Below are 27967 nucleotides of genomic sequence, written 5' to 3'. Positions count from 1 at the left end.
TTGTATCATGCAGTCACACACCAGATGTGTATGTCTTCCCATAAATAGACTTTATTTCCAAAAAATAGCCCCTACAACAGGGTAGCAGGAGGGAGAGAAAGGATCATTTATACAGACTTTACAGATAAAACACTCACTGGGCTGTTCTTAAAATCTCACCGTAAATAGAGACAACATTTTAACCACAATCTAAACCATCCCTATACAGCCCAAACAGATCTGAGTGACAGTAGTTAAGTGAGAATAGGACGTCCAGTTCTGGCTCAGAAAACTGGAAATAAGCAGAACATGAATGATTTGATGAAGCTTTTTATACCTGAAACAGAATCAAAGCATCTAAAGAAATTCAAGGCATTTCATTTACGCCTTTAAATGTGAATAAAAGCAATAGTAGTCCAGATGTAAAGAACATGATGTGTAGTGTGTTATAGAAAATAAACACCAACAAAACAAACCGAAAATTAAAATTAACAAATATAAATGACAGTATTGCACCATGCTAGCAATCTAGTCCGCCATGAAAGGAAACAGTCAGCACACTAGGACACTTCTAGAAGACTTTTGACTTCTTGCCATGCAGACGCATCCAGTATCCGCTTCGCTGTTACATTACATCTGAATGTCATGACTTTGCAGAAACAAAGAGATATCAGGAAAGAAAACTAATTACAGGAAGCTGGAATGTGGTCAAAGTAAGTTGTCTACCTTAATGCATTTGACAGACAATGTGAAAGACCCTGTTAGACAGATGCTGACGCATTTCCAGACGCTTAAAAATTCCTTCATTAATTAGGGCTTTCTTAAAGGGTAAAATAATGTTCTTGAGGAAGTGCGGGTAGTGCTCTAGTGTTACTAGTCTGGACAAGCCCCATTAAAACTGGGTGGAAATTATTTTTTGTCAGAACGCTCTGATAACAAAAAAATAATAATCATCACAAACAGATCAGATGTAACTTTGGTAATTAAGCAAGGAAACTTATTCATAGAAATTAATTAACCCTGTGTTAAATAATGTGTCCATTTGTTTCATACAAGTGAATGAGCATGTAACTGTCTCTCTCTCTCAGTAAAGCGTGATGAATCTCTCTCACAGATATCCTCCCATGCATAGCAGCAACAGCACGTGAACAGTCAGCAGGTAGAGTGACACCAACAGAGGGGTTCGCTGACGAGAGCAGAAGGCAACTCGCAGCATCCGCAGTAGCCCAGGTCCACCGCTACGAGTCTAAGGTAAAAAAGATATACATGATTATATTTAAAAACTCTGGCTTTAATAAATCAGTAAATCAGATATTTGATTTGTAATAGCATGTTTATGCATGTTAAAATCAAACACTGTGAAACGGCATTGAGGGGTTGCGTTTACCCGTGTGACCACGCCCTCTGGAGGCTCAATAAGTACAGCCGTCTCTGATATCATGGCTTCAGATGCTGTCTGCCACTCTCCCTGTGCATAGCTGAAAAAGATGAATTGAAATTGTAATATTTAGTCTTAAATCAATATTTTATGGATGTGAAGAGTGAGGCATGAAATATGTGAATAAAAATTGCAGTGGCCCCAAAATTTAAGTAGCTCAGAGGAAAGTAGCTCCATATGATTTGGTTTGATATTTTGTGTCTCGTATGCGATATTTCACACTAAAGCAGTCTGCAGCAATAACACCCAGAGCCAGGGGCAGCGAGTTAATCTTAATCTGAGATTAGGGTCGAACCGTTTGAGGCGATCCTGTGCAGCGATGAGCTGCTCCTCTACTCTGAGTCTCTGTTCTGACTCCTCATCCAGCCTGACAGAAACACACACAGAGTTGAAGAGTTACTGTACAGCATAGGTATTATACATCACAATAGCCATTGATTAAAAAAGGAAAAAAGACCAAACAGAGAAGAAAATCAGTTTTATTCCTGCATTCGAACACGTACACATCACATGCTTAATTCCTTTCAAATACAGTATTAGTGGCATGTTAGCTATTAGCTGGAGTATTATCTACAACTGTAATCAACGCAGTTTGTGGCACAGGTGCTAAAGAGATTGACAGCATGCAACTGTGGATCTGTATAATTAATGATAAGACTAAACTTGGCAGCAGTACCTTCTCTGGAGTTCAATGCACTCAGCTTTATAGCCCTCATTGTGCTCTAGAGGGCCACCAGGGGCAGCGTCTACTGCAAGGCTTCCCTAACGGACAAAGAAATTAGTATTGAATGCCTCATACACTAAAGACAATGAAACAGATCAAGGACTTCTCAGATTTATACTTAATCCTCTGGCCCTCTTCAAAAATTTTATATTTTGACATTTTTAAAATCTTAGCTTCATCGGAATGAGATGACACTTGGTGACTTTTGTCACATTAGCAATATGAACACAAAAAAAATCATGAACATGAATCGGATATGTTAAAGAGTCCAAAAAAAAAAAAAAAAAAATAGTCATACTTGACTTCTTTGCGGTCAAAAATGACCGACATAGGAAATGAATGGGAAATACGAAAAAATGTGAAAACTCAGGGAATCTTTTGGTGGTACAAATTACAAATCAACCACTGGTCAGAAAAAAAAGTGTGCAGCAATCAAGGGGTGACTCTCTAGAATATCAGGAGTGCAAAATAGACACCCACACACGCACACACATATACACAGAAATGAACTGGTAAGACTGCAACAGAGCAAATTTTGAAAATGTGTTAACATTAATTGAATTACATTGAATAAAATATCAATTAATTACAAAATGTTTGTATAAAGTGTTTTGAATTATCACTCTCTATTCCTTTTGTTGTTTTGTTGTTAATTATCAAATACTGAGTAACAAAAATGCTTTCTATGTGTTCCCTTTCTAACAAGATTTTAATGTTTGACTGTAATCATAACGTAAAACCTGATACTTATCTAACCGAAAATATCTAAACCGTGACAAAAAGTAGTCTTTTAGAATGTCTAGATATATATCTAATAGCAAAACCTAACAAAATTAAGAAATTATGTCTAAAAAACAACAGGAATCCAAAAGCCTCTGTATATATCTATATAGGGTGCTAATACAAGAGGTTACAAATCATTACACAAGTTTTTATTTTTTAATGCCTCCAGATGGCAATAAAAATATTATTGAACAAAAATATATTACATTGATTTTCCTGAACAAAAAAAAAAAAAAAGTTACATTTCAAGGCTTCGGTCACTTTTGACCGCGAAGGAGGCAAGTGTGACTCCTAAACGAAGAGGGCCAGAGGGTTAAACATACAGTGGTGTTCAACAGACATACAAAGCGTATTTAATCAACAGGAGTACAGTGAAAAGAATAAAACTAGAATAACTAGAATAGCACAAAACAAGGCAGATCGATTAACGGAAAACAAGATTCCTAGGTTGCTTTCAATGTCTCATATTTGAAAATGAGACTAGAGCTTTTTACCTGTCTTTGTGTGTGCTCAAGCCGTAATTTTGATGACCGTGCTTCCTCCAGCATGGTAGTAAGTTGGCGAACCTGTTGGTCCCTTTCTGAGAGGGTGGTCAGGGTCTGCTGCTTCAAGAGCTCGGCCTGACCCTGCCAGTCCATCCTCTCAAGTCTATACATGGAAAACATTTGTAAGAAACTGTTTTTTTCACTTTTGGTCAAGTTAGGAACTATGGTCCCTAAGTCTACTAACATTTTCGGCTAACTTCTTTGAGGCTGTCTGAACAGTTATTTTACCACACCAATATAACTGAACAGAATAAGCTACAAAAGGGAGCAGACATCAAAATGGCAGAGGGCAATAAAGTCATGAGTTAAGTCTCACCTGAGCATTTCCAGTTCTTGCTTATATCTGTCCATCTGTGCATCTCTATCCCTCATCTCTGCCATGATCTTTTCCTCTTGCTCCCCTGCCCTTCTTCTCTCATCCTCCAGAGCCTGAGTGAGCCTGGATAGTTCACCGATCCAAGTCGATCCAATTCAGACCGCTGCAAGTGCAGCTGTTCCAACTGAGGTGCAATTAACAGTTTGCAAATGTTATTAGAAGAAGGAAGGATGCAAAAGCTAAGACATAGGTGGTAACACTTTAGTATAAGGGACTAATTCTCACTATTAACTACTTATTTATTAGCAGTGTTGTGCACGTTACTTTAAAAAAGTAATTAGTTATAGTTACTAGTTACTTCTCACAAATAGTAACTGAGTTACATCATTATAAAAGTAACTAATTACCAGGGAAAGTAACTATTGCATTACTTCATAAGTTCAAATATATCAAATAACTTGGATGCCCACAATATTAAATATGTTAAATAAATGAAATGGACGCTAATATAATAAATTATTATTATAAAACATTGTACACTAATCTACACTATTTTAATGTTTCTGTGGGACAATGTGAGAGACACCTATCAAATTCAATATATTATTGTAAATATTATCACCCTCTATGGACACCTTGGCAATAGAATTGCCATTGGCTAGTACATTTTTTAGTTTACTCACCAGACTAATATTAATGATCTGATATAGTATTTTATATTATATACAGTATATATAAAATGGCACAGTTTTTTTTTTTTTTAAATATCTGACACTTAGCATCAGTCAGTCAAGCATTGTAATATGATATTATGATAATTTAGCATTATATGATGATAGAACTTTAGTAATTAGAACAGCCATGTATGAATGCATATTTGTCATGTTGACAGAACTTAGGACTGGTGGTGGTGCTTAAGATATTGTTTGTCATTTAGTGTTTCTATAAAAAAGGGGGAAAAACTAAAAATGATACTGATAAGATAACAAAACTGATACGAATTATACTACTAGTAACAATATAAAACGTATTAAGGATTAATGAGCTGCTGGGTTCATCAATATTGATCACGTTGTCTGGGGTTTGCTCTAATTGATTTGCTGAAAACAAAACAGGGAGGATAATAGGTGAGCGCCAGCCAATGAGATTGTCGTTTGCGCATAAGTTCCGCCCACTACCAGAGAAACCGGCAGTTCTTAAAAGCTGAAGAATTCCAAAGGAACTCCGTTATTTTGACAGGAAAATACAACAAAGAATATCGTTTAAATGTACAACGGGGGAAACAGTAATTCGTTTGATTACTCGTTACTGAAAAAAATAGTTAATGGTTAATAGCGAGAATTTGACCTTAAAGTAAAATGTGACCACTTAGGTTTCCAATAAATGATCAAGTAATTAATAATGTACCATTCTTTCTCTGTCATTTTGCAGTGCTGACAGGGCATTTTTTAGACTCCACACTTCTCCTTTGGAGCCACTTGGAGGAGAAGCTGGGTGACCCATCCGGTTTATCTCATCTAAACGGAGACGCAGCTCCTTGGCCTCATTGACAGCCTGATCTCTTGCATCCTGCAGAGAGGCCATGGCTTGACCAAAAGACTGATTCTGAGCTCGAAGCTGAGAGGCTGCTTCCCTCTCCTCCAGAAGCTGCTGCTCCATCATCAACAGGTCCCGTGCCAGCTCTGCAACCCTTTCCTCGGCTGTTTCAGTTTCAGTGCGCAGAACACCACCTTCCCAGCGCAGCTCCTTCAACTCTTTACTGTGGACTGCCTGGGTCTCCTTCTCCAATTCCAAGGTTTCCTCCAAGGTGGCGATGCGCTTTCTAGCAGCTTGGAGCTGTTCCCTCAGCTTCTCTACCTCGGCCCCTGGTGCATCTTGCTTATCGACTCTAACAATCCCTTCACTGGCTTGGCTCAAGATCTCCTGCTCCAATGGAGGTGCCTTTCCTTGTGCAACATCTTTTACAAGAGCCTGAATTTGGCTCTCAAGATCTTCTTTCTCTCTCTCCAGGAAACTGATGCGCTCTACTTGGGTAGCAAGAATCTGCTTGTGCTGAGAGTCCTTCATAGCAAGAACTTGGTTCAGGTCATTTCTGTAGCCATGAAGTTGGGCAGCCAGTTTGGCATTCTCAGCATTGAGGTCATCCCGCTGTGACAACAAGGCTCGAATCTCCTCCTTTAAACCGTTGTTTTCACCTGCAGCCTCTTGGATCAGACTGTCCTTCTCCATCATAACCTGAGAGAACATGAGACCAAGCACGAGTTACTTTATTTAAAAAGTTACTTCATGCAAATTACTTAATGCAAATTAGTAAATATTTTCAAAATATACTCTATTCTAGGGATGTAACGGTATGAAAATTCCTTATCACAATTATAGTGACCAAAATTATAACGGTTATCAGTATTATCACGGTATTGTTAAAATGTGCTGGAGATGTTCTAAAAGTACAGACACATAAATCACTTCAAGTTTAAAAATCAACAAACAACAAAAAAAATGACTTTTTGTTTGCATAATCACTAAAACAATAACATCCCCAATGATGTTCGGATTTTAAATGACAACTTGACTGACAAAAGTTTAATAGCATGTTCAAATAAATAATGTAAATGTTCAAATAAATCTTTGAAAAAGTTTTATATAAAAGGTAAACCTCACATTTCAGCCTTTAAATAAAGAAAAGGGTTAAGTCAAAATGATAGTTGATTAATAAATGATATGTATTTTATCTGCTCCATAAATAATTCTAGATAACTTATCTGAATTGTTTAAATGTGTAGAATCCACATAAGTTTGTTTTTCATCAACCGGTCAAAATTTACAGCAGAGCATTCAAATTGGGTCCATTTTTGGCCAGACAGAAACTGCACACAGGCTGAATGTAAATACAAGTCTCTGTAAATCCACTCTCTGACAGCAGGTGGCGCTTATGGAAAAGCTGAATACAGCTGTTTCCCGTAAACTCCGTGGACAAAGCAGTATTGCGATTAAGAAAACTTCCTTTAGGTATTACATGGAACGAAGATGAAAACAAAATGCCATCCATTCCTTTCAGAAGACAGTCAGAACCTTCAGAGGTAAATTCACGTAATTAATTAATTCATATATTAATTTATAATTCCCTTAGCACTCTTTTTTCCGCCCTGTTTTCACTCAATACGAAACTACTCTGCACGCTGTGCACACGTGAGACTGTTACTGAAAACTGTGCTTTATGCTGCACAGTATTTATTTATCGGGAGTTGTTCAAATTGCGGTAATCGAATACGGTTTTAATGATAATTCGAATATGAAATGGTAATACTAACCGTGGGGAATTTTATCATGATTTATCGTCAAACCGGTAATCGTTACATCCCTAATCCATTTAGAGCAACATTACCTGGAGATGTCTTTCCTCTAGCTGCTTGTATTGGCTGAGCACTCTGTCTCTGTCATCCTGCAGGGAGCCCATAGCCTTGGTAAAGGACTCAAGTTGAGCTCTGCTCTGGAAGGTGTCCTCCTCAGCCTTACGAAGCCTTTCTTCTAAACTACGCAACTCCTCTCTCTTCTTCTCCAGCTCTTTCTCTGCCATCTCAGCCCTTCCATCTGCATCCTTCCTAGCCTCCTCTACAGCCTAAAAGAAGAGAAAGAGTATATATCGTTTTATGGTATTAAATTCCCTACAATGAGATTAATGAATATGCATGCATTTGCTTCAGAAACTTTATTTTCAGTATATTAAGTACCTGTGTCACAGCTTGCTCCTTCTCACCAAGGAGCTCCATCTCCCTCTTCTCCTTCTCATCCAATGCTGCCTGAAGATTGTCAGTAAGGTTCTTTGAAGATGCCAGGTCTGTTTCCAGTTGCTCCAGCCTCAAGCATAGTCTCCTTTCTTCTGTCTCCCTTTCTTTGATCACTACACGTGCCTCATTAGCATCACTCTGAAGCTTGTCTACTGCTTCTTCTAAAGCTTTGGTCCGGTGCCGTAGTCCCTCTGCCTCTGTCTCCAGGGTAGTCAGCTGGGAACGAGTTTGAGTCAGGTTGGTCTCTACCAGAGCAAGGTTCTTCTGCAGATCCCCTCTTTCTTTCTCAAGAGCTGCAAGGCTTTCATTATATTTCTTTTCTGCCTCAGATAGTTCTAGATGTAGGTTCTCTTCCGCTTTTTGCATTCTGCAGACATTGAAGACAGAAATTCATTATTTAAAATTTACTTTAAAGTTAAAGTAAAATTTCCTGAAATTAATAAAACGTTTTTTTTAAAATACAAAGAGAAAACAAACCTTTCCAATAAACTCTGCAGCTCCTCTTTTTGGGTGGTCTCCCTCTGGAGTTGCTCAGCAAGTTCTTTAGCACGGGTCTCAGCCTCCTGAACATCAGCCTCCTTTTCCTGTAGCTCGCTATGAAAACGACTCTCCCATTGCTTGGCCTCATCCAGCACTCGATCACGGTCATCCTGCAGGGATGACATGGAGCGCGAAAAGGCTGCTAACCGAGCCAGTGCTTCATCCAGACGCGCCTGCATTTTCTGGGCATGCCTGTCTGCAGCCTCAGCAATACTCCTTGCCTCAAGAGTTGCCTCTTCCTCCCTCTCCCGCTCCCGGTAAGACTTCTCTAGTCTTAATTCCATCTGTTTAAGCTCAGCTCCAAGGCGATACCTGACTTCATCCAGAGTACGCTCCGCATCTGCCTTCAACTCGGCCTCTTTGCGCTGTACCATTTGTTCAGCAGATAGTTTGTCTGCTTGGGCCTGCTTTGCTTCTTCCAGCGCCATGTCCAGTTTCCCTTTGCATGTTGAAAGTTCAGATGCAATACCTGTTCTATCTTGCATAATCTTTGCAATCTCCAAGCGTGCTGCCTCAAGTTCTGCACTCACCTCATCTCTCCCCAAATTCAATGACTTAACATCTTTACCCAGTTCACTTATTCTTTCCTGGTACTCAATGCAGTCTTTCTGTAGCTGACGAACTTCCATTTGCTTCTCCCTCAGAAGTTCCTCAAGTTGACGTGTCCTGTTTTGACTACCTTCTTTAAACCTCTGTGCTGACTTCAACTTCTGCTCCAGCTCTCTTTGTTTGCCTGTCTCAGCCTCAGCCTCTGCCCTTTCTCGTTGTGCCTGCCTCATGTCCTCTTCCATCCTGGCTGCCCGGTCCCTTTCACTTGCCACCTCAGCCTCCAGCTCAGCCCGCTCTCTCTCCAGTTTCTCCAATTCCCTCTGCATGTCTGTGAGGCGATCACGACTGTCAGATGCCTCTTGCTGGTAGCCTGCAATGCTGCCATTGAGCTGAGCCAGCTGGTTCATTAACCGCTCCTCCAGGTCATCCCTTTCAGCCTCTAGGCTGGTGCGAAGTTCTTGCAGTTGGGTCTCTTTCTTAGAGAGCTCTTCCTTCTGGAGCCCCTCTTTTTCTGAAGACTCCTGAAGTTGCTGCTTGAGGGAAGCAAGCTCTGCATTCAGCGCTGGCTCTTGCTTGTTTCTGGATTCCATGTGATCTTCAAGAGCAGCTTCAAGTTCCCTTATCTTATTCTCCGCTGTTTTGAGAGAGGTTTCCAGTTCCTTGAGCCTCTCCTCTGTTTGAGCAGTCATCTCAACATTTGCTTGCACTTCTTGTTCAAGAGCAGTACCAATGGATTCCTTAGGATTGGCCTCTGGGGGAACACCATCACGCTGGTACTCTTGAATTTCAATTAAATCAGGACTTTTCTGCTGTGTGGCAATTTTAACCTCCTTAATGGTTTCCACGGAGCATGTGTCCAGGTTCTCACTGCCCCTTTTGTCAATGTCCTCAGCCAAACGCTGTCTCAACTCCTCAGCTTCATGCTCCAGAGAGTTCTTTTCATCCATAACTATATTATAATTTGTTTTCAAGGTCTCGAGCTCTTGTTTGACTCTCTCAAGCTCTCGTTTCAGCTCAGTATCTGTATGTTTGGTCAATTTCTTTTCTTCCTGCTCTCTTAGCCTTTCATTCTCCTCCTCTAGATCCATAATCTTCTGATGCTTAACCTTGGCAAACTTTCTCATTTTGTCTTTCACAACATCCACCTCCTTCATAGCTTCACCAGCTAACCTCTCAGCCTCTTGTCTGGCTGCCTCATGAGCTCGTGCCTTGGCTGCTGACTCCTGCCTCTCTTGCCGAGCAGCTTCAAGCACTCGTCTCACTCGTTCAGCCTCATCACTTACATTTTCATATGACTTGAGGAGGGATTCATACTCTTCTTTCATGCTTTGCACCTTTTCTTCCAGCTGTCTGCACACTTGTTCGGATTCCTCTTTGGCACTCTCAGCCTGATGTTTACATGCATCCTTCTCATTCAAAACACTCTCCATGGCAAGTTTGAGGCTCTCACATGAGGCATGCAGACTCTGGTTTTCCAACAAAGTTCGATCCACCTCTTCAATTAACTTCTCCCTCTCTTCTCTTGACTTGTTCAGCTCCACCTCTATTAACTCCAGTTTCTGTTGCAGCTCTAATTTGATCTTCTCAGCAGCAGCCTGTTCCTCCTTTAGCACCTGTTTATCTTTGAGCACCTCCTTACGTGATACAAGAGCAGCCTGCAGTTTGCGTTGAAGCTGTTGGAGTTTGGCACTATTATCCTTCTCTTCTTCCTCACGTTGTGGCATTTCTGCTTCCAGTTTTTTAACCTTATCTTGCTCAGCTTTAAGCCCTTCTTGTAGGGAAGCAATCTGCTGATCTTTCTCCAGTACCGTTTCCTGCATCTTAAGTAAAAGGGAACTTTGTTCACTAAGCTGTTGGCTTAAATCAACAATCTCATCATTCTTGTTTTTAAGAAATTGTTTAAATTCTTCCACTTCTGACTGAAGTGCTTTGATCGGGGACTCAGCATCTGACATGCTTCTTTTAGCTGCTTCCCAAGCCTCATCCACCTCCGCTTTCAGCTTCTCTGCATTAGCTTCGGCTCTCTGACGTTTCTCCCTAAGAACCTCCATTTCCTCAGTGAGAGCATCAATCTGCCTCTCCTTTTCTCTCAAGGCTTCAAGTTCTTTGCAAAGCTCTTTGAATTTGCTATCAGTGACTGATTGAGAGGATTGGCTCTCTTGTAAGCGCACCTCTAATTCCGCACGAGCAGCCTGCTCAACTCTTAATTCCTCCTGGAGAGCATTTATAATGTCCTCATGATCTTTTACCATGGGCTGTTGAGATTGCTCACCAGGTTTCTGTTGTTGTGTCTCAGTCTCAGCTGAAGTAAAATCCACCCAGTCCTCCTGAACCCAATCATTTGTCTCTGGTTTCTCTAGATTTTTTGTAGCAGACCCAACATTCTTCTCCACATTCACACTCACCACTTTATCTGTATGATTTTTTGATTCTAGCAGACCCTCAAGCTCCACAATACGATTCAACAACCCAGATTTTTCTCTCTCTTCAGTTTGGAGGCGTTCAAAAAAGTACTCCTCTTTCTGTTGTTTCATCTGCTCAAGATGATGGCGATCTTTCTCTTGAGCTTTCATAACAGCGTCCTCATGAGCATCAGTAGCTTCCTGAAGCTTTTTATGCAATATTTCAGTGTCAGATTCCATGGATGCTATCTGTGAAAGAAGCCTATTTTTGTCCTCAGTCATTTGTGACATTTGTTGTTCATTTAGTTGTACATACCGCTCAGTCAAATGTTCTATTTCTGCACGTGACTCAATCAATGCTTGATCTTGGTTACTGATTTTTTGTTTCAGACTTGTTAAGGTCTCCTCTTTTATATTTAAGTCATCTCTGGTCTCTTGCAACAAAGCATCAAGTCTCTGTATTTCTTTCTCTTTTTCCTTAATCTCATTTTTGAACTGAAGAGTCATTTCCTCACTACCATCTCTTTCCTTTTCTTCCCTGCTCTCAGCCTCCTTCTCAAAGTCTGCAACTTTTTTAATCAATTCTTTCCGCTGTATCAGAGCTGCCTGCAGCTTTCTCTTGACCAGTTCTCCATCTTTCTTCATGGCAGCCATTTGAGTATTCAAGTCATCTTTCTCCTTGCGTAAAGCAACAAGCTCCTCACATTCTGCTGTTTTATCCTCTATGATTTTCTGCTGGTCACCCCTGACACTCTCGAGTTCATGTATTTGCTCCTGTAGCTTTTTGACTTCACTGGATGCTGCAAACTTTTCCTCTCCAGCCTGGAGTAGTTTGGCAGTCATGCTTTCACTGAGTTCCATCATCTCCTGGTCTTTCTGTGAAAGACACTTTTGTAGATCTTCCAGCTCAGTAGTCCTGTCAATGAGAGCAGCTTTTGCCATATCAGCCTCCTGAGAAATCTGCACTAATCTGCCCTCCATGTCCACAAGCTTCTGTTCCAGTTTGGAGGAAGTGAGCTCTCTGTCCTCCAGTTGAGCAGTAAGCATTCTAGCTTGTCCTTCTTGTTCAACAAGTCTTTGATGGACTTCATCAAGGCTCGCCTGTAAGGCTTTCATCTTATCATCTTTAGAGAAAACCTCTTCCTGCAAGTTTTCAAACTGCTCAGCAACATTTTGCCTATCTATTTTTTCTTGCTCAAACAATGCCTTAACTTCAATCAGCTCATTCTCGTATATATTTGCCTTGGACTGAACCTCACTTTTGGAATCTGTGAGTGACTTCATTGCTTCCTCCAGCTGGATGACTCTCTCCTGTGATTGTAAAGCTGTGTCTTTCAACTGCTGAAGCTCTCCCAGAAGTTCACTATATCTTTTCTGAATCTCTTCTGCTAAGAGCTGTGCAAAAGCCTGACCAGTGCTAAAATCTGTATTTAGCAGACTTCCCTCCTGTTGGCCAAGGCGTACCTGCACAGTTTCATGGATAACTAAAGATGGTGATTCAATATCAACTATGCAGCTAGTTGTTGCAACGTGCTCTTCGCAGGTCTCTTCCCAAGATTGCGTGGATAAGCGTAATGAGGCAAAGTCCTGAATTTGGGGTGCCCACTCTTGATTCCCATCTTGGTTGACTGCCTCCAGAAGAGTCCAGCTACTATGAGCCACCTCTGAGTCACTGCTTGTCACCATCTCATCCGAGGAGGTACCCTTTGATTCTCCAGGGGACTCAGGCTGGGGTGCTATAAGCTCAGGGCTACTCTCATTGCCAGCAGAGACAGACAGAACAGATGTGTCAACTGCCACAAGTGTTGTCTCTTCCTCTTGTGTGCCCTCAAGAACCTCAGATAGAGCTGTAGGGTTGTCGTGCAACCCAGCGATGTCCCCTCTGCTTGGGCTGTCGGCACCTTCCTCCTCTGGAATAGTTTTGCTTGTAGTGAGTGACAGTTTTTCTTTGAGAGCAAAGAGTTCCCTTTCTCTGTCTGCAAGCTGCTGCTCCAGAAACAGTATCTGATCTGTCTGAAATTTGTTTTCTGAACTATGTCCATCTTCACTGTTATCTGAGGGTAGCATTTGTGAGAAGAAAGAAAAATCATGAGATAACCATGTGAAAATCATCAAATAACTAAAAATTAAACATGCAAAATCATGCATCATGTAAAAACAAAAAAACAAAACATTGTTCCAACAATTCTTAACTTCCTGTTTTTGTTTTGTGTTTTGAATGGGGGAACCGGTCTTTCTGGTTGTTCTAACTAATATCTTAACATTACAAACCACAATGGTAAAGGGCATATTCTCCACAAGAGAGCAAGGCTATTATGGAAGAACATGGGACTGCTGTGACTGAAAGCAACACTGCAGTTCAAATCACATTCAGCTACACAAGGGCAAACATTAGACTCACCCTGGTGTGTCCTGTCCAAATCCCTCACAGACAGGTCAGTCACATGATCATGTAATGACTCACCAGTAACCTAGGAAAGACAGGCCCCAGTTACAACAGTCTGCTTACACTAATGCATGCTTATTAAGAGTGCATTGGTCTATTGAATTGCCACCATAACTGCAGGTATTTCAATGCTATTACAAACCATACCTTTATTAATATTTAATAATTGTGCCCTTATATGTGGGGGCCAGTAATAGAAAAAACAAATTATGAAAGTGAAGAGGATTATGATATCTCTGACCTGATAAGTTGTGAGACAAACCGTCTAGGCATTTATGTCACCTTGCGTCTGTCGCACCAGACACAGCTTATGCTATATACCAGACGCACTGCCCTCAACAAGTACATCGTATTCTGTGCATCAACTCCATTGCATTAATAACTTTTTTTGTCTTTGTCATTAGGTGCAAATATTATCTGATCATGAAAAGTCACAGCAGAGCTCTGTACCACAATCCAAACAACTTTAAGTATCATTCATGTCCATAGCATATATAATGCAGGACAGATTTAATTCCAAGAACCCCGAGTACCTTTTTTTGAAAACCTAACACCTAAGCATGAGCGAAAGCAATATTTCCTTAGCTCTTATTAATTGCATTCAAAACACTCAAAAGTTCTACTGTACTTAAAAACAAATAAAAGAATAAATATTTATCAGTGTCATCTGTTGTATTTTACAAAGCAATGTTTAAAACTCCAACATATTTTTGCAGTCCACCTACCTGAAGGTGTTGCTCCAGTTCCTGTATCCTAGCAACTGCTTCCTCTCTCTCAGCTGTGCTCTTATCCAGTTGACCTAGAGCATCAGGTGCATTAAGACATAATTACTTTTTGATCACAGTACAAAAAATTTGCCCTATGTTGTGGCATTGTTTGATAAAATGCTTCCAAGGACAGTTTACTGAAACCACAAAAGCTGCTTTGAACTTTGTTCTCCTGGGCTGTTTACCTTGCAGAGATTGTAGAGTGAGTGTGATGTTGGTCATGCATGTTTGACTCTCTTGCTGTTCGTCTGTAAGGTTGCTCAGCCGAGCTTCTAGAGCAGGTAACAGCTCTAAGAACTGTGCAGGGTCAGTAGGAATGGACATTTCCACCTCTGCCTCCACAGCAGTTGTCAAATTATGAATCCCTCTCCAAAGTTTCTCTAATGCATCCTTGGCTTGCAGTCCTGCTTTCTGTTCCTCTTTATTGGCATCTAACGTCTCTCTTAAGGACTCAAGCTCGTTTTTCATCTCTACTAAGCGATCTCTTTCACTCTCAGATTCTTCTTCCCTTGCTCTCTCCACTTCCTTGAGCTTCTCCTGAAGATGATGAAGCTCTTCCATGTGGCTTGCCACCTCCACCTCTAGCTTCTTTGCCATTTCTTCTTTCTGGTTCTCAGCGACTTCCAGACAGGCTTGCAAGTTTGTCAGCTCGGTCTCAAACCTTACTTGTCTCTCTTGTAACGTCTCCAGACTTTCTCTCTCCTCAGCTGAAAGTTGTTCTCTCAATTCATCCAACTCTGTGGTCTTTTTCAGTAACTCAGCATTGAGAGCACTGATGGTCTGCTCTTTTTCACTTTCTGTGGTTTCCGATCTGGCTTCTAGAGATGCTTTCATGTTGGTCAGCTCTGCCTCGAAGCTAGTCTCTCTCTCTTTAAATTTCTCGAGCATTTCGTTCTTCTCTCTTTCTTCAGATTCAAGTTTTGCTCTCATTTCATCCAACTCAGTGGTCTTTTTCAGTAACTCGGAATTGAGAGAACTGATGTTCTGGTCTCTTTCATTTTCTGAAGTTTCTAATCTAGTTTCTAGAGATACTTTCATGTTGGTCAGCTCTGCTTCAAAGGTCCTCTCTTTCTCTTTTATTTTCTCCAGCATTTCTTCCTTCTCTCTTTGCCCAGATTCAAGATTTTCTCTGATTTCATCCACCTCTGCTGTCTTTTTCAGTAACTCAGCATTGAGAGCACTGATGCTCTGGTCTCTTTCATTTTCTAATGTTTCCAAGCTAGTTTCTAGAGATACTTTCATGTTGGTCAGCTCTGCCTCAAAGCTAGTCTCTCTCTCTTTCATTCTCTCCAGCATTTCTTCCTTCTCTCTTTCCCCAGATTCAAGTTTTGCTCTCATCTCATCCAACTCTGTGGTCTTTTTCAGCAATTCAGCATTAAGTTGTGTGACGTTGATGTTGAGTGTACTGATGGTCTGCTCTCTCTCACTCTCTGATGTCTCCAATCTGGCTTCTAGACATACTTTCATTTTGGCCAGCTCAGCCTCAAAGGCATTTTCTTTATCTTTCAATTTCTCCTGCGTTTCTTCTTTCTCTCTTTCAGCAGATTCAAGTTTTGCTCTCATTTCATCCATCTCTGTGGTCTTTTTCAGTAATTCGGTGTTGAAAGAATTGACGGTCTGTTCTCTCTCACTCGTTGAAGCCTCTAGTCTGGCTCTAAGAGCCTGGAGTTCTTCCTCAGCACGCATTTCCCACTGCTGCCTCTCCTCTTCTCTCAGTCGCCGGGCTTCTGCCAACTCCAATTCCATCTGCCTGAACTGAGCAGTCAGAATCTGCACAGATGAAACATTCATCATGTTTATTCATTCCTCTTGCTAAAGGGTCTATAATCCTAAAAAAAAAAGATTTCAGTCCAACCAGCTGTAACCACAACATGCAACAAGATATTCTGTTGGTTACTTGGATTCTATTTTTAATCACACTGCTGGGCATCCCTATCCTCAGTGAAATCTCACCAGCTGAAAATCACCACAAAGCTGTACGGTTTAAGGAAAAGAAATCTCTTGATTGACTGTGATGATTTCTAACATATTTTGCTTTCAAAAAATTACCAGGACACAGTGTAAACTATACGTGTTGTACTGACCTGTTTCTGTTGGTCTGCACTGTTGAGTTCCTGCTGCAACATTTCTAGGACTTCTGAACGAGAGCGCAAGGACTCCTCCAACTCCTCTATGCGCTGCTGGGATGCACGAAGAGCCTGCAAAACAATAAGTAGGATTAAAGCAAAATAGAACCACATGAATTGAAAGACTTCCTAAAAAAGCTGCAGGGTTTGATTTTTTTTTTTTTTTTTTTTTTGTCATGCCCGGTGTAGACACCGTGTTAATCCGCCCTTTCTTTCTTAATTCCTTTCCAACAACATGAACAAAAACATAAGATGAGTTGGATGCTGCTCACAGAATGTGGAAATGCATGCACCATGCAAGACAGCTTAGATCAAAATTGCCATGGTAACATGATGAGCTATGATTTCATGCTTTATAATAACACACAAATATGGCTACAACACCTCAGGGTATCCCAAAACAAAAAGCCAACAAATATGGAAACATCAAGAAGACAACGTTATTCTGGCATTGCTGCTCTTTCCCATCTTACATCTTTACTGATGCATAATTTATATGTATGTATATATGTGTGTGTGTGTGTGTATATATGAAGAGTTCAGATGCAAAAGCCTTTAAGTGCCATCTGAAATTTTCTTCTAAAATGAGCATTTTTCTCAGGCTCCTATGTTTATGTTCAGTTACTTCACTTTAATGGCAATGAAAATAACTTATTCATTGCCATTAAAATGAAATTACTGAACCTACACATAGGAGCCTGATAAACATGCTTATTTTAGAAGAAAATAAAGCATACATAGTAACAAAAAAAGTAAAAAAATAAAAATAAATAAATAAATAAATAAATTAAACAATTTTGTAATATTAAGCAATAAATTCATCATAACATTAAAATACATTAATAAATTATAAATATATTGGGTAACAGGGTTTTAAATTTAACCTAAATTAAGCTACCTAATGTTGCTTTATTTAGTTACTGATAAACCTTTTTTGTTTATAATCATCCAGTTATTTTTTTTACAGTAACTTGGTAACAGGATTGAATACATGAGCTTGACAAATGCAGTCAACCCTATAATCGGCGAAAAAAACAGAACGGATGAGAATCTTCACTTGTCTTACCATCAGCCTATACAAAGTGTCTAAGAATTTTTTTATTTTTTCAATTGGGGGAAATTATGCAGTACAAGACTTTAATGCAAAATGTGGGACAGAGCTCAATTATATTTAGCCATTTTAGATTAGGGAACACTATTCACTATTAAATAGTTGTTTATTACAATACATATTACTAGCATTTTCAGTACTCATAAAGCACATAGTAATGCCTTACTCTGCACAACAATATTCTAGACCCTACCCAACACCTAAACAACTACCTTACTTACTGTCAATAAGTAAGTAGGAGTTCATTGAGGGAAAACTCTTAGTTATTAGTGAATATATATATTACCTAATCTAAAGTGTTACCAAAATATCAAAGTGGGCTCTCTTTGTGGAACATAAAAAAATTCAAACATAAGAAACGCAAACACACCTGCTGTAAGTCAGGGTCATTTGAGACCTGCGTGAAATTAAGGAGTTCCTGCTCATGTTTGAGGATTTGTTCTTGAAATCGCACATCTTTTTCCTTCACCACAGCCTGCAGAATTCGCACCTGGATGGCATTTGAAAAATAAAACGGTGGATATTGACTTTAGGAGCGAACGTCTGAGATTAGTTTAATTATTACAGAAATAAAACGGTACCTGCAAAAGGACTGACCATCATATGACACATTTAAAGATTCAAACAAAATAAGATCTTATGACTTGTGAACACACCTGCTCTGCATGACCTTCCTCTCTCACACGCTGTTCGGCCTCCCAGAGCTGATGTTGGAGGCTCTTGTTAGCGGACTCTGCCTGGCTGAGCTTTTCTTTCAGCTGCTGGAGTTCCTCCTCCACTCCTGGAGCCATTTGGAAGGAGCTCTCTGAATTCTAAAAAAAAAAAAAAAAAAAACTGTTCATTATCATACTGCCGTACTGAAAATTTGTATGAATTTGGCAATCGCCCACATTTATTCTTCGTCTTCTTAGGGAAGCGTAAGATGAACAATAGAATACACCACTAATAATCATTATATTAAGCTATCAAAGACCCCTTCATGCTTAAAATAACACGAATACGTCAGCTTATCACTTTACCTGACTGCTGTTCAATGCTTCTTGTCCTTTCAGCTCATTGAGCTGTTTGTTTAAGGCAGCCATCTTGGCTTTGGCCTGCAGTTTAAGCTTTGTAAACTTGACTTCTGCCTGTTCTTTCTCTTCCTGTATGAGAACAAACACTGTCACAAATGCAAAATCAAGCTTCAGACCTGCTAACATTCATGGTTCACTTGTTTGTTCTTTTCTCGTTATGCAAGCCCACACCTTATGCTGTTTTTCAGTGCTGGCGAGCTGGCTGTCCTTCTCTCGAATCAGCTCTTTCAGCTGAACCACCAGCTGTTCGGTCTGGGCCAGCCTCTCCAGGACTTCTTCTGAGGTCCCCGAACTCTCCAGGGATGCTTCAGCATCAGGCTGGGGCTGAGGTACTGGACCATCCTGCTACAAAGACAACATTCAAAAATTATAGAGGGCTTTGTAGATGGTTAATCACTCCCTCCCAACCGCATGCAAGTATTAAATTCACCCTATTTTCCAAATGCATGTTATAGATCTTATTGTGAACAATTCATACATGTATGTTTTTCATTTAACACAATCAATTCATGCCAATTCATAACTATTTTACATTTTGGCGAATTGATGGCTAATTCATTTGTATTCATACAAACTCATTCATACGATCTGCTTAGGCCACAGTGATGTTTAGATTTAGGGATGGAGCTGCATGCTTACTTTTTTCAAAAAATCTGGTTGGTTTCTTTATAACAACGTATGTTCTTGTTTGTTTGTTTGCTTATGCTTGTCTTTTTCTTAAGGCCCATTCACACGATAACCATATTAGCATCCAAACCAGCACACAATAATAGTTTGTTTATTCTAAGCATTCGTTGCAGTTTTGTCGTCTGCTATTTTAAATGCTCAAGCTCTTTAAAGTCAAATGGATTTTGATTGTTTTTTTACCTTTCATCAGCTGGAAAAAAAAAAAAAAAAAAAACATTCTGAAAGTGATTCCAATGATATCTTTTGTCTGTGCTGTTATTTTTATAGCTGTTTTATAGACTCTGCTATTCTTTTCAATTTAGAACGTCTATATATTTATTGCTATAGTTAGTGTCTTTGGTGTGCAAGTCAAGATGGTAAAAGGCTTGTAAACTAACTCATAAATCTGTAAATGAGTACTTAAACGTGGAAATGTGGGCTATTGTCTGATCTTTCAGCTCTTGTAAACAGTTACTATAATTATTCGGGTAATTGCAACGTCCTTGTGTATTCCAAAAAGTTTCTTGGTATTGACCCAAAATATGAGTTCAAGGATTGTTCAGATTTTGTCTACTCACCTGGAAGTCTCCATCGGAGCGTTCCTCGCCCGAGAGCTCCTGGAGGACAGAGGACACCCCTTGGGACAGCCGGCTAAACATGGCTGACCTGCATGTGAAGATATGCAATAAAATGTTAGTGCACAGTTTGAGTATTTTGTATCAACCTATGTATTGTGTACATTACTGACACATTTAGGACACAAGTAAAGATAAACCAGAATCATATGACGTCAGATAAAGACTGCAATAATAACAGATATAGACTGCCCATCTGGCACACATCTCACACTTATGCACAACAACATCTATAGTTTAAAATTTAACCAATACATTACAACAGATTTAGTGTTTCATGAGGGCAGAACTTGACCACACAAGCTAAAAAGCCCATTTGACCAACAACTAGTAATACAATGTTATACAACCTTGGGACTTTTTCACATTTCATATCAAAGCACCTTTAAATATCATACGGCCTCTCTAAATTAAATGACACTCACTATTAATTTACAGTTTGGCATTCAGTTTATATAAAAATAACAGTTATGTTCTGCATCGTGCCCCTATATTGCATTACAACACATTAATAAATCAAATGCATATATTGCATAAAGGACAAGATCTTACAGTTTGGTTAGTCTATATACTTGTTGTAATTCTCACAGATTATGACTGGACAAAGACTGTAAGCACATCACATGCATAACTCAAAATACATAAAGCATAAGTAGAACACTTGATGATCTTAAATCTGTTACGCAATGTGTGTCCCCTGTACTGACAACAACTACAGGAGTCGTGAACGCCTGTATAACAGTAACAATACCTCTCTATATTTCCTGAAAATAAATAACAACCTTTGACAGAGCCATAAAGCGGAGAAAAACGAACAGAACCGAACAACGCCGAAACATAGAAACCGACGACTGCGGCTGCGTCGCTTTCATTTTGTCTACACAACAGCAAAGATTATTGAGCGACTCTTCTTCCTTGTGTTTTAAAATCGACTGGTATAACAACACATGATCGAGACACACAAAGGTATGACTTGTATTTTTTATATTTGTTATGAAATGGCCTTTTTAAAGCCCAATGAGCGGCAGTAATGAGCGCAAGCTGTAACTGGGCTCGTGCTGATGACTCGTAAACAACTCTAACGATATTTATAAATGTACTTGTGTTTGTCAGCAGCTGGATACATTTAGAGACATCTTGTTAATGTTATTAAAGCATGAAACTGACCTGAGTAATCGGCGCAGGGAAGAGCTGCGTGGTTTATTTGATCAATTTCGTCTCCAGGATTTTAGAGCCACATCACCAAACATCCCGGAAACAGAAACGCAGCGCTGTGATTGGACCGCGCAAGGGAACGTGTGAAAACTACCAGTGACTCTGTGAGCCGCATGACTGTACACCAAGGGACCGTCCACAAAAATAAAACGTAGATTCAAAATAAAGTAGGCATGGTTGTTTGCAAGAGATAATAGTAACAAGTTACAACAATTATTTTCGGTTTGGAGTTACATCATGGTTCAAAACAGAATGGGACGACATGATTTAAAGCTTAACATGATTATTAATTATGGAAAACAGTTAGGACGCAGTCTTGTTCTTCTGGCACACTACATCACAGTGTTTGTAAGCTTTGTATCTCGCTCGGTGAACTGTTTTGCCGAAGTGATCAAGTGGATGTCAGTGTTTGCCAGATACACGGTAGCGGTATTTGAATCCCTTCGTAGGAGTCTACATTGGTGGACCAGAAGACACAGTGGGACATCCATAGAGATGCTCTCCAGCAGCGAAACAGAGTCAGACTGATGAAGGACATGAAGTTATTATGAACTCAAAGGAAATGTTCCTGGATTTAAATCCTTAAATGGATTTATAGACTCCAAGACATGCAGCATTTTGTAGTGTTTCTGTACTACTCGAGCTGTATGTTGCCGTCTTGAGTTTTTGTTTATTTCTAAATGGGATCATTGAAGCACTGAGGTCTAGAGGTTAAGGAAGATGTTATAACCACACCTGACAGACTGAAGACTGAACTCAACACCTGTTTTTCAGGTCTAAACCAGTAGAAAAGTTGGTTAAGTTCATAGTAACTGGTTTTGCCTCAGTTAATCCTAAATAGTGTTGTTTTTACCTTAGCAATTTATTTATTTTTTAAAATCATTTCATATCCACTGAATGTAGTTTAGCAGTCAAGGAGAAGAGCCAAATCACTACCGTTAGCACATATGTATATTTTACCTAATTTATTTTATTTAATGTCTGTGGTTGGAGCAAATGTACAGTATGTTGGGTAAAAGAATAGCCGTAAATAATCATAGTAAAATAAATCCTGAAACAAGAGGGAATTTGTATAGTTGCAGGGGAAATACTAATCGTGTGGTAACGTGAACCAATTCAGCTCCAACATATGATCTATTGGACCTCTTTCACATTTCTGGGTTTCTCAGAAGTGAACAGTGCTTTTTTAGCATCACTGAGAACCATTAGTTTAATTTTCCTTTATTATTTTACTTTTATATTTTCAGTTTTATAGCTTTTATCATTTCAGGTAATGTTTATTCATTTCAAGTAATAATCATGTTATCATATATATAAAGTTGAGTCTGAGTCTATATATGTGTGTGTGTATATATATATATATATATATATATATAGTTGTTAATGATATTTGCTCTGAGTTTAGTAAACTTGATTTGATTTCTGCATTCCCATTTGCTCCAATTCACAACAGGGTTTGCATGATTTTATTTATTTATTTTTTATTAACAACACTCTCAGAGCTATTTTTGATTTATTTATTTTTGATTAAATCATTCAATGCCAAATAAATAATGCTGATTTATCATCACAGACTGTGAAAAGGGTCCATTGAAGTTTTCCTATGGGCAGATTGTGACTGTGTGTGCCAGTACCCCATAGTCGGAAGCAAGCTTTGAATATTGTCTATATTATTACTTATCCAAAACATCATATTTACTGTTAAAGTGTTGAAATGTCTCTGTAATGAAACTCTCTGTAAGTTTTTACATGTTTGATATCAATACTAATCTTAATACCTCTCCTAATCTGTATCTTAAAACATTGTGTTCTGAGAACAAAGTACTGTCATGATCAACAAAATGCATTTTTAGAAACTTTCCAGAGAAGATGGAACAGATCTAGCAAGATTTACTTAGTTTAAGCCTAAGAGAAAAAAGAAATAGACAGCATTTTGGATCTCTGAATGTTGTTATAGGCTTAATTTCTTGTGAACTCTAAAAAGGACGTATTTCGTTCATGTTATACTGTCTATGATATGTTAGCTTTTGAATGGTATCAACTATTATTATCTCATATAAATCATGTAATATGGATGTGATGTGTGTAATTTGACAATCAAATGGTAACAAACTGAAAACTGTTTTTTTCATGTGAAGAATGTTCTTAACTGCATTATTTGGAATCATTAGCAAGATTGTGAATATCGATACGTAATTATTGTAAAGGCTTGTATAAAAATGTATGAAAGAAATATATCTGCTGAAGTTTGTAACCTTGGCATAAGATGATGACTCAAAGTTGTGACATGGCTACTAACATGTGAATACTTATCAACTAACAGTTTGAAAATAAATTTGAAAACAACTTGCATATGAGAAATGCTGATGCCGTTGCATCTGTTTGCAGGCCGTCACATGGGAATGTTTGTCAGCATGTCCCCAATCTCACATGCAATTACCAATGGCCATCCCAGCCATGGTCATCCTTAAGCCTTACATACGCAGTGTGCTGGATTAGTCGCAGTTAATTTCAATAAGATAAAGTTGGTGGGGCGTGTCTGATCCCAGGCCAGTACAAAAGCCACCCGAGGGTCCCCACCTCTCTCTTAGGTCCCAGTATCGTGTGTCTGTGAGAAGCGAAAGCTCGCCTGCACAGCAGACCAGTTGGGCTTCCTGACAGATTAGCTCCAGTCTTGCTCGCCAAAACAACCAGTTCTCAGTTCAACGATGGGGAATTCAACGGGCTGCACCGTGGACGACCTGCAGGCTGTTGAAATGCATCTGTGGTATAAGAAGTTCATGACTGAGTGTCCATCTGGTCAACTCACGCTGCATGAGTTCAAGCAGTTCTTCGGGCTCAGAGGTCTGGATCCAGAGGCCAATGCCTACATCGAGCAGATGTTCCGCACTTTTGACATGAACAAGGTGAGTGAAAGACAAGTTCATTCTGAGTGGATAATAACAGTGGCTAAGGATGCCTCTAAAACGTTCGGCTTTCAAAGACAGTTTCAGCATAGCTGGAGTATTTGAAGTTTCAGTTTTTATTAAAACACTGCTTATAATATGCAGATTCCTTGCATTCGGTTACATCAGACTTGAAACTTTGTTTGCTAATTTGATATCAGGCTGATTTATGCTGAATCTCATCTTTTTGTTTTTTTTAGAAGAAATCATTCTAATTTCTTTCAATAGCAGTGGCATCAATATATTGGTCAAAAAATTTACCAATATTATTCAGCTATTATTCAATAGCTATATACTGTTTTTTCTTTTTTCAAAAGAAATTAATACTTTTACCCAGCAAAGATGCATTAACTGCTCAAAAAGACATTCACAATGTTACAAAAGATTTCTATTTCAAATAAATGCTGCTGTTTCTATTCATCAAAAAAAAAAAAAAAAAGGTTTTCAACTTTTTGAACTGTAAAATATACTTAATATAGAAAACAATCATTTAAAATTGTAATTCACATTATTTCAATTGTATTTCACAATATTACTGATTATTACATCTTGATCAAATAAATGCAATCTTGGCGAATATTAAGATACTTAAAAAAAAAAATCTTACAGATCACAAACTTTTGAATAGCAGTATGTATATAACCCCATATTTGCAGATCACTGTACACAGGTCAGCACACGTGAGTCCATCATTTATTAGATCATACTTACTGTGTTGTCTGGCTCTATATTTATAGCGCTATATTTGGCACTTCATGTCAGCTTTTATTTACAGTGACTCGTGTTAATACAATGAATAATGAGCTTATCTATGAGATTAAGATTTGCAGATTGTTGAACAGGTTTGAGATTGTATTATAGAAACCAATCCCATTCACGTGCAGTAACAACTGTTTTATTACTCCAAGCCAAAACATGCTTTCATAATTGGGTCTCAGTGGGATTTTCGGCACAAAAATAATAAATAATTTTCCATTCGTTTTTTTACATTTTGAATTTATTTCTATCCATGATTACACATTTAATAATTTGTAAGTGGCACACATTTGCCCCCATATTATTGAGGCCTGCATTATAGAAATATTAAAGTTTTTTGTTTGTTTTTTCTTGGAAATCAGATAAATCTTTACTAATGTTCACCCACTACTAATACCAGTAAAAGCATGTCTGATCAATTACTCAATGCAACAATGCAATATAGAATATCCACATATCTCTACATTAACACACCTCAGCATTGCCCATGACCTTCTCCCTGACACTGCCCTAGACAGCTGGAATCTGTGTCGCAAAAGAGAGGTGACATTTGGAGGAAAGTGTGTTGACCTGAGGATTATGTCTGTGACAATCGGCTGGTGTCTGTGTCTCAGACGCAGACCTTGGAATTGGCAGTAATCCTCCAGAGGGCACCCTCATCATCCCGATCGTGATCCTCCATCATCTAAATAAGAGAACAATAACATCCAGCTGCTTTAGGATTCATTACAGACTAATGTGGGAACACATACTTAATATAAAACATTTGACAACTTATTGAACATAAAACGCACAGTTCCAGATGTGGATGCTGATTGGTAGACAGATCTCAAAGGTCACTTGTCTTTCATCAGACTTGGTTTCAGATGTATTTTAATCATTTCCTCATCACATAATCTTTAAATAAAAGTTTATAATAGCCACAATAGATCAGACATAAAACGGTACATATCAAGTGTTTAAAATGAATTGTTTCTGAAATGCATTTGTTTCTTTTGCAGGACGGTTATATAGACTTCATGGAGTATGTGGCTGCTCTCAGTCTTGTAATGAGAGGCAAGATGGAGCACAAACTGCGCTGGTATTTCAGACTTTATGACGTTGATGGCAACGGCTGCATAGACAGACACGAGCTCCTCAATATCATAAAGGTAGGAAAGAAAACGCTGGAACAAACTGCACTAGATGGCTATGAAAATAAATGGTAATAACAATGTTTTCTTTTACATTAGGCCATCCGTGCCATCAATGGAAGTGAGTCGCAGGAATTGAGTGCTGAGGAGTTCACAAACCGAGTGTTTGATAGGATCGACATCAATGGAGATGGTGAGCGCAATAACAATTGGAATTGGAATAAGATTCTAATCTTTAAAAGAGTATGCTTGTCCGTAACCGCTAACTGTTCTCCATTCAACAGGGGAGCTGTCACTGGAGGAGTTTGTAGCAGGGGCACGTAGTGATGAAGAATTTATGGAGGTGATGATGAAGAGTTTAGACCTTTCGCACATTGTGGCCATGATCCATAACCGGAGACACAGCGTCTAAGAGACACGCTCATATATATATATGCCACATGAGGATCTCCCTTAGAGTCTCTTGAAAACAAGAGCAACACTCAGCGATCTAATTCTGAAAGCACTTTAAAGCACAAACAGTCACTTCAAACAGAGCTAAAGGGGCCAAGAAATGAAATTGGTGTGGGACGTCCCACATCTAATAAACTGACTGTTTCCCAAAAACAGCCTTCTTGCTAAGCAGAAAGAGGCTTCATGGGAAAAGAATCAGTATGATGTGGACGTCCATTTATAGAGTTTTATTTTTATTACTTTATGAACAAAAAAAAAAAAAAGATGTAACATTTTTTCTAAATATACATTTATGTATCACTTGTATTAGATGCCTCAGAGAAAGACATTTATAAATATTTGACTAATAAGTGGATAAAAAATACATTTGTTCAAAAGTTTGGGGCCCTCAAGGCTGAATAACTGGATTGAAAAAATACATTAAAAACAGTAATATTGTGATTCAAAATAATGTTTTTCTGTTTGAATATATTTTAAAATGGAATTTATTCCTGTCATGTCAAAACTGAATTTTCAGCAGCCGATACTGCAGGCTCCAGTTTTATCATCAATGTTGAAAACAGTTATGCTGCTAAATATTTTTGAGAACATACAAAAGAACAGCATTTCTTACAATTAGAAATCTTTTGTAACAATTTTACAGTAACTTTGGATCGATTTAATGTGTCCTTTCTCAAAATAAAACAAAAATAAAGTAAAAACAACTTTTGAGCAAGTGTTTGTCCGCTTTTGTAGTTTATTTAAATTTTTTTATGAATGTTCTAGGTTAGTTGATATTTTTGGTACTATAAATGGTCACAATTTTTAATAACTCCATCTTTTTTAACCGCATTCTCCAGTCTGATTTAATGTCTTGATTAATATAAGGTTAATAAAAATGACCTCATGTTATTTGAATTTCATTTGTTAGTACACATTTGTTAAAACAGTCTTCAGTTAAGTATTCCACTGCATGTCAAACTCTGTCAGGTCAGGAATGTTTACTTCTTTATAGATATATGCATGCTATATTATCTTAGCCTCTGCAGTGTTTAAGAATGAAATTGGCTTGTTCTGCATTTGCATAGACATGTTATAAGGGTGCCTTCTGTTGTAGGACTACAGGGCCTACTTTAAGCTTGTTAATGAACTGCTTGTGCTTCCATTTGGACATTAAAAACATAATAACTGACACCGTTATAAGTTCATGCATGTATTAAATAACAGCCAACACCAAAATGACCCTTTGCCCTTGTGTCTCAAGCCTCCATCTTCCATTCAAAATACGTCAGTGTGTGAGAAAACACGAGTCACATTTGGAGCCTTTTTAACTGTGGTCCCTCAGTTTCTATGACAACCCCAATCTATTACCATGGAGACCTTGTGAGTCAGACACAGCATCAGTAACCTCTGAAAAGCTGAATTAACAGACCGCGATACTAAAAGCCTAAATTTCAATTAATCACTTACACTCCATTGCACACACTGCTCCTTTCTCACAGATCCTCATTTAGTGGTTGTTCTGGGTTGTGTTTGTCTGCATCCGAGAGGGTGATTGGTATTCATGCTAGCTTTGCCATCTTGTTACAAAAGGATAA

At 38.8% G+C, this 27967-nt stretch overlaps 2 protein-coding genes across 2 annotated transcripts; one reads left to right on the top strand and one right to left on the bottom strand.

Annotated features, from left to right (window-relative positions):
* Positions 1-15: 15 nt before the first annotated feature.
* golgb1 (golgin B1) lies at positions 16-23393 on the bottom strand. The gene is given in 21 exon segments (XM_058773705.1): positions 16-1225; positions 1367-1457; positions 1713-1784; positions 2094-2179; positions 3419-3572; positions 3786-3931; positions 3934-3969; positions 5193-6020; positions 7171-7404; positions 7517-7940; positions 8051-13118; positions 13466-13535; positions 14236-14309; positions 14463-16047; positions 16362-16475; positions 17885-18004; positions 18171-18326; positions 18534-18656; positions 18759-18932; positions 19832-19919; positions 21056-23393. Coding segments are annotated over 20 exon segments (9774 nt in total). The 5' UTR covers positions 19913-19919; positions 21056-23393; the 3' UTR covers positions 16-1087.
* On the top strand, positions 19811-26478 carry guca1a (guanylate cyclase activator 1A). The gene is made up of 6 exons (XM_058773711.1): positions 19811-19945; positions 20680-20854; positions 23492-24009; positions 25806-25955; positions 26037-26130; positions 26222-26478. The coding sequence occupies exons 3-6, from the start codon at positions 23812-23814 to the stop codon at positions 26347-26349; spliced, it is 570 nt and encodes a 189-aa protein (XP_058629694.1). The 5' UTR covers positions 19811-19945; positions 20680-20854; positions 23492-23811; the 3' UTR covers positions 26350-26478.
* The last annotated feature ends 1489 nt before the right edge of the window (positions 26479-27967 follow it).

This window comes from Onychostoma macrolepis, chromosome 04 (genome assembly GCF_012432095.1).
Source record: "Onychostoma macrolepis isolate SWU-2019 chromosome 04, ASM1243209v1, whole genome shotgun sequence".
Lineage (NCBI taxonomy): Eukaryota > Metazoa > Chordata > Actinopteri > Cypriniformes > Cyprinidae > Onychostoma > Onychostoma macrolepis.
The sequence above is the reverse complement of the archived record's forward strand: the minus strand, read 5'-3'. Positions and strand labels throughout refer to the sequence as shown.

What these genes read in the sequence shown, in the direction of transcription:
- guca1a (XM_058773711.1), top strand. Translation starts at nt 23,812, where the DNA reads ATGGGGAATTCAACGGGCTGCACCGTGGACGACCTGCAGGCTGTTGAA. An exon ending in GCACTTTTGACATGAACAAG is followed by an intron (nt 24,010 to 25,805) that starts GTGAGTGAAAGA and finishes TTTCTTTTGCAG; the next exon opens with GACGGTTATATAGACTTCAT. An exon ending in GATCGACATCAATGGAGATG is followed by an intron (nt 26,131 to 26,221) that starts GTGAGCGCAATA and finishes TCCATTCAACAG; the next exon opens with GGGAGCTGTCACTGGAGGAG.